The 14823-nt window shown below is 36.6% G+C and overlaps 1 protein-coding gene across 5 annotated transcripts in view; it reads right to left on the bottom strand.

The window, feature by feature from the left end:
* Nucleotides 1–14823, bottom strand: part of LOC103017265 (cyclic AMP-dependent transcription factor ATF-7) — a 91703-nt gene that overhangs the window by 70758 nt on the left and 6122 nt on the right. For 4 of the 5 annotated variants that reach the window (XM_007179474.3, XM_028165773.2, XM_057556265.1 and 1 more), the window contains exon 2: nucleotides 3140–3208. In XM_007179474.3, the coding sequence (XP_007179536.1) occupies nucleotides 3140–3187 (48 nt within the window). In that variant the 5' untranslated portion in view covers nucleotides 3188–3208. Of the gene's footprint in view, nucleotides 1–3139; nucleotides 3209–14823 lie in introns of those variants that run through there. The other variant, XM_057556266.1, reaches the window with a different exon arrangement.

Below are 14823 nucleotides of genomic sequence, written 5' to 3'. Positions count from 1 at the left end.
TTTCAGATAAGAATGCAAAGAACACAAATTTCAGCAGCCATCTTTTTTTAAAAAGTACATGTAGCATATTTAGAACTCAGCTGTGTCACATCAGACTTACTGTTGGGAAGTGGATCATGAACAGAATCCAAAAATAACAGCCATTAAAGACCTAGCAACCAAAACATGTTTACGTATCCATTGAAAGCCCGGTGGTTTTGATTATATGGTGGAGAGCATAATCCACTAGTCTATTTTAGGTGAATTTTCCTTTCACCTCCCCTTAATATTAAGGCATAAGATGATTTCTGAATTTAAGGGTATACAGGGTAAAATCTGGGCAGAGAACAGATATTTAAATAATACAAGATTCCTACAGTTTTTGTTGGTTGGTTTTTTTATGGATCAGTCTCTTGAATTATAATTTGCTTTTATTCCTTTTTCCTCTAACTGGTAGAAGTCACTGATTTTTGAGACTTCTATGGCTGCTGAGTTCTAAACATGCCTTGCAAAAATGATCATGGTCCTTATTACCCCTCCTGGGACTTACATAGCCTTTTTATTATTCTACCATTTCTGGAGTAATCAATGAATCAGTGACAATTGATTATAAATAGGCTTGAAGGCCTCAAGGTGGCTCCAGAATGAAACCATTTTCAAGGTAATAAGGAAGCTGGGACGACAGGCCAAGGGTAGTTCACTTTACCAAATTTATCTTCTCTGTCAGATTTTCACTATTTCATATAACATAAAGCAATCATAGTAAATCTTGTAGAGATCCCACTCTAGAGTTATTTGTTACTAGATATCGGGAGAAACCTGAAAGGAGACTAAATATAACTAAAGAACTACAATCTCGGGACTTCCTTGATGGCGCAGTGGATAAGACTCCACGTTCCCAATGCAGGGGGCCTGGGTTTGATCCCTGGTCAGGGAACTAGATCCCACATGCATGCCACAACTAAGAGTTCGCATGCCACAAGTAAGGAGCCCACCTACAGCAACTAAGACCCAGTGCAACCAAATAAATAAATAAATAAACAAGTAAATAAATATTAAAAGAACTACAATCTCACCTGACCATAAAGTTTTGACAGGCAAAGCAGGTAAAAGGATGAATCATGCTACCTCAAAGCCTTAAGTTGTAGCTTTTTATCCTTTTTTCTATGAAACAGGTAACTTGAATCCAAAAGAAGGTAGCAATCTCCCTCAGTTCCACACTCACTGAGGGAAAAAAAAGCCTCAGGATCTATGCCAGAGGTTATAATGAATCCTAATGACCAAAATACCAACAAACAATTCAGAAATGGGAGGGAAAAGTAGGGGGGAAGGAAAAGGCTTATGGTAAACAGAACTCGACAATACAAGAAGGACCCAAAGTAAAAATTCCTGTTTTCCTACCTCTAGTCCAAAATAATGCAAAACAAAAACAAAGAAACAAACACAAAGCCCTTCTGGGATCTCACAAATCTCAGTGAAAACTACTTTTTTCTGATGAGACAGCCTGAAGAAACCCTATTGATATACTTTCTTTCTCAGAAAGTTTAAGAGATGCTTTTCCTATGTATTCTTTATTTTTACCATCCATTTTTATTTATTTAAGTCCTTGTCTGGGTAGTCTTAAGCATACAATACATAAGAGGGGCACTGAGCAGCTTAAACAATAAGTGAAGAAAAATAAATCTTTTCACCAAAAGTGCAGATTTTTTAAAGTAAGTGAGATAAGTAAAAAGGGTACCGGGTAACTATTATGGGAGTCACAGTAGGTACTATAATCAACAAATTCACACACAAAAATTTGGAGGAATCAGATTCAGGTATGTACTCCCATAAAGCTGTCTGAAAAGTGAAACAAATTTACTCTATTTTCCCAAGTGGCTTCTATTGTAAAAAAAAAAAAAAATACACACACACACACACACACACACACACACACACACACACACACACATAAACCACATGAGGAAAACATGCAGTCAACAAACAGTACAGTTGAAAACTTTGACAAGGAAGGAAATAAACCCTACAATGCTAAATACTTCAGAATACATTGGCTTTTTTAGTCTTTTATGCAATTTTCAGCATTTACTGGAATTTGGAGTCATCCTTCTGCCCATTCCTTGTCACCAACCCCATTTGTCTCTCAAATTCCAATTCTTAGGAATCTCTGGAACTTAACTCTCTTCTTTTTATACTTCTCTAAGTATTTACAATGTTTAATAGAACTAGTCTGCAATCTCACATACTACCAGTAAGTGTCACTGGACAGTCACATGACATATTCCTAACTGAAAAGAAATTCAACCCTTCAGGCTCCATAAAATCAACTCTTGAAGGCAAATAAAACTCTCTTGAATAAAACTTTCTTTGTATTCCTTTCTTCATCCTTTGTGGAACATGGCAGAATGGAAGGATCTAGGAATAAGTGTTAAGAAGGTACAAAATGAAAAAAAAAAAAAAAAAGGCAGTTTCAACAAAATTATTTTAAAAGTACGTGATGAAAAATATTTGACACAATGTATACGCATACAAACAATAACATGGCAGCTAACACACAGAACAAGGCATTTAATGGTGTCAGACAGGGAAAATGGCTGAGAAAACTTGTAGCTGATACATTGCTGTGAGATCTCGGATTCTATGTTGGATTTGTCCTTCCTAGACAGGTATTTGCCTTAGCTGCTAACAATGATTTTCTTGATCAACAGTCAAAAGAAACTTTTTTTTTCTTATTTAAAAAATCCAAAACAGACTCTGGCAAATTGAGGTTCACGATGAATGGGTGCATTTTCAGCTTCCTATCCAAATATGTTGAGCAGACTTTTACATCCATGAAGGTTGAAGAAAAGATATTTCTAAACTTGCTTTGTATTTATATAAATAGCTTTAGAAAGGAGGCGAGAGCAACATGTATTCCTCAACACTGTGTGTTGCGAAACAAACACCAGTAGAATAACAATATGAAAGAGAGCAAGGCAGATTTCATTACGGTAGAGTGCCTACGTTTCCTCATAACTTGGATTTACACACTACAAATCCTCTGATCTGATTACCTCCAGTGATCACGTAAAACACTGGCTTTAAACTCTTTGCCTTAGTGATAAAACAGCCACTTTGATTCACAACGAGACATTCACAATAAAGTATATTGTAAACGTACCTGTCCACAGCCCGGGGCATTGCACACAAACGGTCTGTCGTCTCCCATATTTCATATAGCAGAGCGGAGCTGAGGAGGGAGAGGTAGGGGGAAAAGTTATGTTAAATACGTTGGAGTTTAAAAAAAAAAAAGTGCTTCAAAAATATCAAGACTAGAAACAGGTGTTCCAAGAATGCCGTCTATCAAAGCTGTAAACACAGGCTACTTTGGGGAGACCCATTAGACAGGTGGCATATGATCTACTGTGCCTCAGTTGAAACTTTTAATTAGAAAAATTTAAACCTAAAGAGTCAAGGAATTTCAAGCCTTTTACTAGATTTTTCCCTCTTTCTGCTACAGTATATAACACACTTCTCCAGTCTGCTGAATTACAACCAGTGCAGTTCCCTATGTCAATAAATCCACTGAACGCTCGATGCGGAAGCCATATTTCTGAACTAGAGAAGACCAAAATTTGTCATTTAATTAATTAAGGGATTATAGGAGGGGTGCTCCATTTTACAGGGCCATAATCTGGCTCCCTGGTGTATAAACAATGAGACTGTTGGCAAGGGCCGTTTATCCCAGATTATTGCCAAAGAAAACAAAGCACCCATCCTATTGGGCTACATGGGAAATGATTTTCATTAATAAAAAAATAAAAATAAAACTCTTCTCTCCCCACAGGGAGCCTCCTTCTCCCCCCACCAATCGTCGGTGGCAAATGGAGAAATATCGTTGCCCTTCCCCCCTGATTCTATTTATGGCTAGGTTTTTAAAAGCAGCAATAAAACAAATGTCGACTCTTTGGGGGTTTACTGGGTGAATATGTTCCGGCTGTTTGTGCTGCTCTCGGCCAGAGTTCTTGGGCTGCTCTGTTGCAGCCAACAGATGTGTGCTGCTGCAGGGGATAAAAGAAATGGCACTAAAAGGCATCACCATCCATCCTCTCCGTTTCTCTGAAGAATTTAACAGGGTTTATACTGTTGTTGTTTTTTAATTATTGAAGCTAAACTTTTGAAATGTTGATCAAAATTCTTTGTCAAAGAACAATAACTCCAAATGAATGTGTTGGGGAAATTTCTCATATGCCAACTAGGAATAAAAATAGAGGTGGAGATGGATAAGGATTAGAAATGCAAATCATAGTAAAAATATTCCTAAAAGATATAGAGTATTTTGAAAGAGTGAAAGAGAAAAAAGGGGAGGGTCACAAAAATAGTCTTTATAAAATAAACTCCTAAAGGACATTTTCAAACATCCTTCTACAAGAGAGAAAGCTGTATGAAAGAAAACGAACAAGGGAAGATGAAAGAGGAAGAACTACAATTTGAATATGCATAGAAACGACTTCAGAACTATAACCAAATTTCGAATTTTCATCTTGGAGATAAACCAAAATGTCAGGTTAACCTCAGTCAGATCTACATCAAAATAAATATTAAAGTGCTAGACCAAATCTGGCAACCAGAAAACCATGCCTAAAACTCAGAGGGCAGTGGTAACATCTCTCCTACTCTCTTAAGACTCACTCTAGGGTTGGAAACCCGTATTTCTGGTAGTCTGATCAGTAATTCCACAACTAATCGCTGTTTAAAATTGTGGGGTGCCCCATAAAATACAAAGGGCTTCTTAGCAATCCTTCATTGTGATAGGAACAGGGTCTGACTATGAAGGAAACTGATGCTGCAGCACTGCTGTAATGGAAGAGAGCCTGTATGTACATAGGTGTACACAGATTTATATCACATTTAGCCAGGATAAATTGCTTCAATAAATTCTGTTCCTGGGAGAGGCCAGCTCAAGCTGATGATTGGTACTGGGAAAATGAGAGCTTTATTCTTCACATAGCCCCAGGACAAGGGGGTCTTCTGGTTTGTTTGTTCGTTTGTTTTAAATATACTTCCTAGAACTACAACATAGTGCAAAAAATAAATATAAATATACAACAGTAAATAAATGCAAAGACCAATGCCATTATGGCTGAAAACTCAGAATATTTCTGGAAAGCAACCGATCTCTGGAAAAATTCCTAACAACTGCTGTGCTAGAGATAGTTTTACTTCCTAGTCCCAGAACCTACTTTCCTAATAAAATCACTAAATGAGAATTTTATTTCAACAAGATCCTCTAACCTATTTTCAATCAGGAAGTAAACTACAAGGGATAGAGCAGATGTAACATAAGCAGGCAGGATTCCTTATTTTTACCTTAGTTATGTTTTTTGAGGCTAAATTTTCTCAGTTTTCTACCGATTTAGAGGAAGAAAAGGGTCTTGGCTGAGAAGTGGGGCAGCTCTGGTATAGGAAGTGATTAAATAAATTCTGGAATGGTTTTCCTCAAACCACAGAATTCAAAATTTAACTTGGTTTTGCACAATCACATCACAATTTATGGCTTCCAAATTTTATTTCATTGCATCCTTACTAGGAAATAGAGATGAAAAATCAAGACTTTCTAAAAGCAGAAAAAAAAGGCAAAAGTAAGTTTTGGGGAAGAGAATTAAAATGTAACAGAAGCAAGCATTTTCATGGCTCTTAAATATTCAAATCTGACGGTCACTAACTAGGATTTCCTGCTTCCTTCCGATTTTGCTGGCTTTTGTTTTGCCATTTTCACTAAAGAGAGATCACAATGAGAGGAAGAAGGCCCTCTTTCTTAAATACCTACAATTATTCTTTTTTTTTTTTGGCCCCAACCGCGTGGCACGTGGGATCTTAGTTCCCCACCGGGATCGAACCCACACCCCCTGCGTTGGAAGCGTGGAGTCTTAACCACTGGGCCACCAGGGAAGTCCCCCTACAATTATTCTTCAATCATTCCCTCAATCTCTTGCTCCTTTTCATTTCCATCATTCTTTTAACTTTAAAGTGATGTCTTTTAAAAAAATGAAATATTTAACAATAATGATCTGTCTCCCCACTTAAAAAGAATTTCCAGTTAACATCCTTCTAAAAATTTCTTTCATTCCCAGTCTGTTGTATCAATTGCTACATACAAAGAATGCCATTGCTTATTTCTATTTGATACTTAAAACTAACCTCTGATAATGAGAGGTCAAACTGATGCCTCCTCAAAAACATATAGCAACACATTTCTGTAGTATAATGACTGAAACAAAAGGTGAAATCTTGAATAATGATATTGCCATTCACTAGAATTTAACTCACAGCCCATTTGTAACTGTACTGCTTGACAGGTAGATCACATGTCCAGGCACGGCACTCAAGTCTGTCATCTGTTTCTCAATCTATTCTTCAGGATGAAACTCAAGCATTCTTTAGAACTAAGCAATAAATGACAGACAGGGGATACACATATTTAGAGACATTTCCAAAAGAAAGTGAAATGCTCTCAGTGGTGATCTTAGAACAGGAAAACAAAGATGCATAAAAAGGCTGTCCTAGGGGCCAAGGAAAAGGCTCATGTGCTCAGAATGCATGAATGATAAAAACTGGTATTCACTTAAAAGAGAGAAAGTTATCTGAATGCTGGCAGAAAAGTGAAGAAAATCCAAGGTTTAGAGAATGATTTTAATAACTGGGGTAATTTCATAGAATCTTTCTTAAATAGTTTTGTCAGAGCCAGAAGTATATCCTAAAATGGTCAATGTGCAAATAAGAAAACTGATTCTCTGATTCTGTGTGTATACATATGTATATCTATCTTTTTTTTTTTTTTTAATGGAATGAGGATTGAGTCTGCCACTGAGGTCTACAAAAAGTCAGTTCTCTGGACCTGGCTTTAATATAATTATTTCTTTAATAACCAACTGATGTTATTAAGATGGCCCAACTTAAGGTAAGGAATAAAAGCCATGTATCAATACCAACACACCCAAGGGCCTGTTTGCAGGTTCCTAATAACAAAAAGCAGATATAGCTAAGTATAAAAAAATGAGAAGGGCATATACACCATAAATATCAAAGATTCATGAAAATCTAGAAGGGGTTCAAACTAGCTATCATTTATTCATTCAAAAGCATTACTAAGGAACTACTAAATGCCAGGCAAAGTGGACACAAAAATAAAGACAATAGTCTTTTGCAAAAAAAGAATCTTTCTCTCATCTGTGTCAAAGAAAACCAGAGCTGGACAGTAGTTAAAGCAGTAAAAAACGGATTTTATTCAGGACTATTGCAATAGTGGCTAAGAGATCTCAGTATATAAACCAGGCTCAGTTTTGAATACACCATGGGCGAGTGGGAATCAACAGCCAAGGACCAGGGTGGAGGTCAGTGACTAGAAAATTACTAAGAGGAAACATAAGGGGTAAAGGGGATTCTGGTTAAACTAACCTAACAAGATTCTTGCTGAAGACAGGCCAGGGTGATGAGACATCACCTGAGGGATGGTAGAGGATGAAGAACCTAATCAGATATGAGAGAGAACAGATACTGAAGGTGGGGGGCTCTTGCTAAACTGACTTAGCAGGGTTCTTGCTGAAATTCAGTTTTACAAGGAAGTACACAGATAAGCCTAAAAGAAGGTTCAGGAGCCTGACTAAAGTTTGGTCGGGCAAAGAATCCTTGTCATCTGGCATGAAAGATGCCAAGTAAGTGGTAAGAATGATGGCTTAATTTACAAGTTCAATTAGTCATAGGTTGATCAGTATACGTATTAGATCCCTTACTATTTCTCCTATTCTTTATGGTCATTTATCAAATTATTTTACTAGCAATTCCAGAGTATATACGAGCACAAAAAAGATGGTTAAGTCTTGGTAAAAGATCTGACAAGGAAGATGTATGAAACTAAGAACTACAATTTACCTTTGGGATCAAAAAGTAAATTTAATCATTTAAAAAATTCATTAATTCAGGGACTTCCCTGTTGGTCCAGTGGTTAAGAATCCGCCTTCCAATGCAGGGGAAGTGGGTTTGATCTCTGGTCAGGGAAATAAGATCCCACATGCCGCGAGGCAACTAAGCCTGCGTACCGCAACTACTGAGCCCGTGCGCCACAACCAGAGAGCCTGCACACGGCAACGAAGAGCCCGCAAGCCGCAACTAAGACCTGACGCAGCCAAAAATAAATATTGTTTTTTAAATTCATTAATTCACTGAACACATTATTCAGCGCCTACCATATACTCTAGGCCCCAAAATTCAACAATGAATGAGACACACAAGATATCTGCCCTCATAGTGCTCACTTACAGTCTACAAAGAGACAAACACAAAGAAGTTAATAAACAAAATCATTTTAGATTAATAGTAGATAATTGCTATGAAAGAAATGAAATGGTGATGTGTTAGTAACTAGAAGTGGACTACTTTAGCTTCATGAATAAAAAGGAAATAGCTGTATTATCTGTGACCAAAAGGGGAACAGGGAAGAATATAGAGATCCAGTTAAAAACTTCTGGAAGCCTTTCCTTTCATAACAGTTGATGTTCAATAAATATATACTAATTTAATCTGAAGTAGATATTCAAGTATACTTTGCTGAAATTTTACACTTATCTTTCCAAGTTTTGCAGAAAGCTGCTGGGTCCACAAAACAACCACTATGCAGGTATTTACGCATTTAAAGCTATATGTATTTAAGACATATTTTAAATACATATTTACAACTACTTTGTGCCTAAGGTACTTTATGTGACTACACCCAACCAATTCTATGCTTTTCCTATCATACAAATAACACAGAAGAAGCTCTACAGTTTTTGGTTAGACTGTTAAAAATGGGGAGGGGGGAGGTATTTGTCAAGTTAATTGCCACTTAACTGACCCGTGAAAACAAAACCTAGACCAGAGCTCTTAAGGTATATTTTCAAGTATAAAAGAATGCTTGCTAACCAAGGATGCAGCAGAGAGGGCACCTTAATATGGGACTTGTGGGAGTACATATATGGACAATCTTTTTGGAAAGCAATCTGGCAATGTTTATATTAAGTGTCTTAAAACATTTTACACCCTTTGAACAAATCATTCTTCTTTCAGGACTTTATTCTGAGGCTAAAACCAGAAACATGGACCATTTATATATGAAAATGTTCATCATAGTCATATTTATAACAAAAAAGGAAAAGGAATTAAATGTTTAAAAAGAATGGATAAATATAAATTAAGATATTGTCTTACAATAGATATATTTAAGTTGTTAATAATAACGTTTCTGAAAGCTATTTAACAACATGAGAAAATGCTATACATTAAGTGGGGAAAAAAAGCAGGATACAAAATTGCATATGCACCATAATTCCAAATCTATAAAAAAGCAAACAAAATAATAAGCATAGAACAAGATGAGGGAATTAACGTCAAATGTTAATAATGGTTATCTCTGGATAATGGTATTCCAGATGATTTTATTTCCCTCTTTCTACCTTCAGTATTTTCCAAAGTCTCTACAATGATCACAGATTGCTTTTAATAAATCAAAAACTTTATAATATAATTTAATAATAAAAAGAATACTGATCTGCATGACTTAAAAAAAAACATGTCTGAGTTTAAAAAAAAAAATAAGGCCCGTATCTGCTAGACTATTCCTTTTTTTTTTTCTTTTTTTTTTGATGTGGACCATTCTTAAAGTCTTCACCGAATTTGTTACAATATTGCTTTTGTTTTATGTTTTGGTCTTTTGGCTGAGAGGCATGTGGGATCTTAGCTCCCTGGCCAGGGACTGAACCTGCACCCCCTGCATTGGGAAGTGAAGTCTTAACCACTGGACCACCAGGGAAGTCCCTCTGCTAGACTACTCTAAAGCACTAAACAGTATAGTATTTAAAAATTATACAAAGTTGTTCACTCTCTACTACAAAGCAACAGAACCACAGAACCAACTGACAAAGTTCAAAATGAACTACCAAAAAAATCTTTCTAAAAATGTAAACTAACAACGTCAAATAGAAATAGGCATGGTGGAAACTTAGATCGATACACAGGGTAAACCAAGCATTTCAAGATAATTCCTTATTAGTTACCCTCAAGGACCCATTTTCAGAATCCACAAATGCTGCCTAACAACAAGTAGTACTTACATTAAACACTTAGAAATTGCCCCAACCGTCCAACACAAAGGGAATAAAGAGAGTTGAAACCAAGCTTAGCAGGTACTGAATGCCTTTCAGTGAGCTTCAAATACACTAAAAAATTTAGACCGGCACCCAAACAGAGCTCTACAGGCCCCATTCCCCTATGATATAAAAAAGAAAAAAATTATATACAAACAGTTCTCTTCCAGAACCATAACTTTGGATACCAAGTTTCAGACTCTCAGATAATTTAGCTGCTGCTAAGCAAAGAGTACAAACACTGAAGCTCTTCACCATAGCAGCCTCAACATTTTATTCTCCATAAGATACTCTGTGCTCCTGTGACTTGCATTGCATCTAGAACACTGACTTTAGGAAAAGATTCCAATAAACCTATGAACAGTGAGACTATAATGAAGGTATGTTAACCCCAGAAAACAAAGAAGACTCATGTTTTATTAGGCAGTAGATTATTTAGGAATTGAAATTTCTGTTCATAAATTCTGGGTTCATTTTCCATTGTAGTATTTAGCATAACAACAGTTTAACACACTATTTCATTAGTAGGTAAACCAAATGCCCCAAAAGGATTACATAAAAAGCATATATAAGTCTATAACCTTTAACTAATTAGCCTTTTGTAAAGCACTTTGTTAACTAACAGATTGGAAAACTGAGGTAGAGAGTTAAAAAAAAAAAATGCAAAAGATGAGTCAAGAGGTTGAGGTTGGACTGAACCCTAGTTACCTGTTCTCACACACCCCAAAGAAGATATAAAAATGACACTGTATCTTTTTATAACACCTGAAAGTTGTATGACAACTTGCATATTGTATGACTACTTCTACGTGAATCATGTATTTCCAAGTTTACACACAATAGGTGTTTCTTATATGTTTATTATATAAATGAATGTCCAGAAACATGAACTTGAGGGACTATAATTTCTTGGAGCATTATTTTTGTCTAGGAAAATTAAATAATGTTGATAGTTTGAACATTAAGTATATTTTATTATAACTGGGCTTCCCTGGTGGTGCAGTGGTTAAGAATCCGCCTGCCTGCAGGGGACGTGGGTTTGAGCCCTGGTCCGGGAAGATCCCACATGCCACGGAGCAACTAAGCCCGTGCGCTACAACTACTGAGCCTCCACTCTAGAGCCTGCGAGCCACAACTACTGAAGCCCGCGTGCCTAGAGCTCGTGCTGAGCAACAAGAGAAGCCACCGCAATGAGAAGCCTGCTCGCCACAACTAGAGAAAGCCTGCTCACAGCAACGAAGACCCAACACAGCCAAAAAATAAAAATAAGTAATTTTTTTAAAGTATATTTTATTATAATAATTTTTAAACTCATAATCCAGTTATAGTATACATCAAGGACTGGCAAACTCCAGCCCATGGGCCAAATCTAGCCTGCCACTTGTTTTTATATGGCCCACAAGCTAAGAATGTTTTTTACATTTTTATTTTTATTTATTTATTTATTTATTTATTTACATTTTTAAATAGTTGAAAAAAGTCAAAGGAAGAAAATTTTGTGACATGTGAAAAGTATATGAAATTCAAATTTTAGTGTTCATAAATAAAGTTTTATGGGAACACAGCCATGCTTATTCTTTGCATGTTGTCTCTGGCTACCTACTTCTGTGCTACAATGCCGGAGTTGTAGTTACAACAAGAGACCTCATGCCTGCAAAGCACATATTTACCATCTGGCCTTAGTTTGCCAACTCCTGGTATTTATGATAACTATTATTAATTAAAATACAAGGTTAAGATATCCCAATTATGACAAATGTCAGAGTGATTGTTAATTAAGGACTTTTATTATGTGACTGTTCAAGTACTAATTTCTTTTTATCTGACTTCTCGAAATTTAGAAATTAGGTTTTCTTAAAACATGATTAATTAATCTACCTCCATAGTTCTCAATCTTTAGCATATTCATCTAGGCTCCGTGTAAAATACAGATTCCCAGGCCTCCTGGATTCTCTTGGCTTTGGGGCCCAAGAATCTACACTTTAAAAAACACCCTTGGTAACTGTGATGCAAATGGTCACTAACCCACCCTTTGAGAAGCACTAAAATGGTTGGATCTTCCATATTCCTCCCATATGGTAAACAACTGTATTTTTCAAGTTTGGTACCATAAGACATCAGTTCTCAAAGTGGGCTCCAGGGATCCCTACAGATCCTTGACACTCTTTCAGAGGGTTCATGGGTGTTCAAATCATACAAGGGTAAAAGATCTATTTAAGGGGCAACACAGGCCAACTCATTTTAATGTAACAGAGTATTAAAAGTTCACAGATGTGGTATCAGATTTTACACAATAGCTAACCTTTAAGAAACTATCACTTTTCAGATTTTGACGTAGTATCAAAGAAGAAAGATTATCTACAATTACCTGAAAAGAATCTTTCCTTTTCCTATTACATATCTGTGTAAGCACAGGTTTTCTTCATATACTTCAACCAAAACAACATATTGTAACAGACTGAATGCAGAAGCAGATATGAGAATACAGCTGTTTTTTATTAGCCAGACATTTGATGTTCTTCCCCCCAATTTTTTTTATATTGATTGATTGATTGATTGATTGATTGATTGCTGGCTGTGTTGGGTCCTCATTTCTGTGCGAGGGCCCTCTCTAGCCGTGGCAAGCGGGGGCCACTCCTCATCGCGGCGCACGGGCCTCTCACTATCGCGGCCTCTCCCACCGCGGAGCACAGGCTCCAGACGCGCAAGCCCAGCAACTGTGGCTCACGGGCCCAGCCGCTCCGTGGCACGCGGGATCCTCCCAGACCAGGGCCCGAACCCGTGTCCCCTGCACTGGCAGGCGGACTCCCAACCACTGCGCCACCAGGGAAGCCCCCCCAATTTTTTTAAAACTATAGTTATTTATGTTGTTATTTTAAAATAAGCAAATAAATATTTTAAAATTTTCTCCATTTTAATTTCTAATATGCTAAATATTAATAGATATAACCATGATAAGCAAAAGCTCTTTGGAATTCTCAATAATTTTTAAGAGTATACAGGGGTAGGTACTGAGACTAAAAGCAGTTTGAGACCCACAGTTTGAGAAATAAACAGTAGAGTGCCCTGAATTGATCAAAGAGAAAGTTAAAATTAATTTCTGGATTTCAGGCTCAGGCATGCAGGGACAGGTTTCAAAGAAAGGAGCCGGCTTAAATAGACCAAATAGTTTTGCAGCAAATGACTGAAAACAGATGGGAGTGAGAATTAGGCTGAATCATAAGTTAGGCAACACATGGCCAAAGCTTAGAGCCTATATGGAAACAGCTTCATACAGGCAACTACCAGACAACTACTAGACTAGAACTTTCTCTCCAGGCTTTTGGAGGATTCAAGGAACTATTCTGAGCTATTCTCAGAAAGGCTAATAAAGCAAAAACAAAGAAGCAACAACTTGCTAAAGTGACATCAGGAAGCTGAGTTAGAAATAACTAGAGAACATTATACCTATCTATGTTTGGCCTCAATATGATTTTAGAAGTAAAAAAATTCCTGGAAACTGGTAGGCTGTCAAAAATCTAGTGTTGTGTTTTGGTTTTTTGTGTACTCATTTTCAGATGAAGTGAAACAGCAAAGCAATAGCAATCAACCCCAAAACACTGATCTTTAAGGATAAATTTTAAACCTTCATGGACTTAATTTAAATAGGCTGCAAACAACAACAAACCTGATAGACTTTAACATTAAACCTCAGTATGAGTTTGGTCCCAGATAGGAAATAGCTACAATATCCCACAACGATAATCATGGAGACGCTTAGAAATTCTCAAGAAAAAAATCTATTTTCTAAGACTGTCCACATACTGGCAACACAGCGACCTATCTGGGGTATTCCAATGTTCACTGACTTTCAAAAGTCCCTAACATAGATATGTAAAATGTGAGCAAACTACTGCTTGACCAAAACTTAAACAAAAAATTTTTTAAATGGTGCTACGAAAGACATGTTAGTACCAGAAATATCAGAAAAACCATGTTAAATAAAACCAGGATGGTGTTACTCAAGTTTGATAAAGCTTAAATAAACATTACTGGCCAGAAACTTGGTGCCAACACAAATCATTTACAGCAATCCTATGTTATATTCAATTAGTCATTCTGTTTTTATAATAAAGTCAGGCATATTCCTATTTCAAAAAGAATGGTTATGCTCTATTTTCTACTTTTCTACTACATGGTAAATTTTAAGCCCCAAATAAAATGTGGCCAATTTAGAACATAAATCTCCTCTGTCCACTATGTCAGAAAGAAGCACTATATCCGATAAGAAGATATTAGTAAGTAATTCCACTCAAAGAAAACAAGTTGGGTTTTGTGAGAAGGTGAGGCGATGGCAGAACAAAACTATTCCCATGAAGGCCCCAGCCGCAAGCTCACAAAGTAACTTTTCAAGCTAAATCTTGGCTGTTAGACTTTCACAAATTGATATTTATTAAGGATAAATGCAGTATTGAATTAGAGAAACTTTTTGCACAGTCAGGTTTCAAATATATGAGAACATTCAGGATTAAACTCACCAAAAGATGAAAAGAAGCTAACAAAGTCATGAGTTTGTAATGTGTTCTGTTCTCCTTCATGACACTACTGTTGTAACTCACCTTTGGTTTAGTTGGGAATCTTTCCTAGATGTCTGCTTACAAAGTTTTAAAAACTAGGTAGTAAATTTGTCTTTTCATAAAACCTT

This window comes from Balaenoptera acutorostrata, chromosome 11, assembly GCF_949987535.1.
Source record: "Balaenoptera acutorostrata chromosome 11, mBalAcu1.1, whole genome shotgun sequence".
NCBI lineage: Eukaryota > Metazoa > Chordata > Mammalia > Artiodactyla > Balaenopteridae > Balaenoptera > Balaenoptera acutorostrata.
The sequence above is the reverse complement of the archived record's forward strand: the minus strand, read 5'-3'. Positions and strand labels throughout refer to the sequence as shown.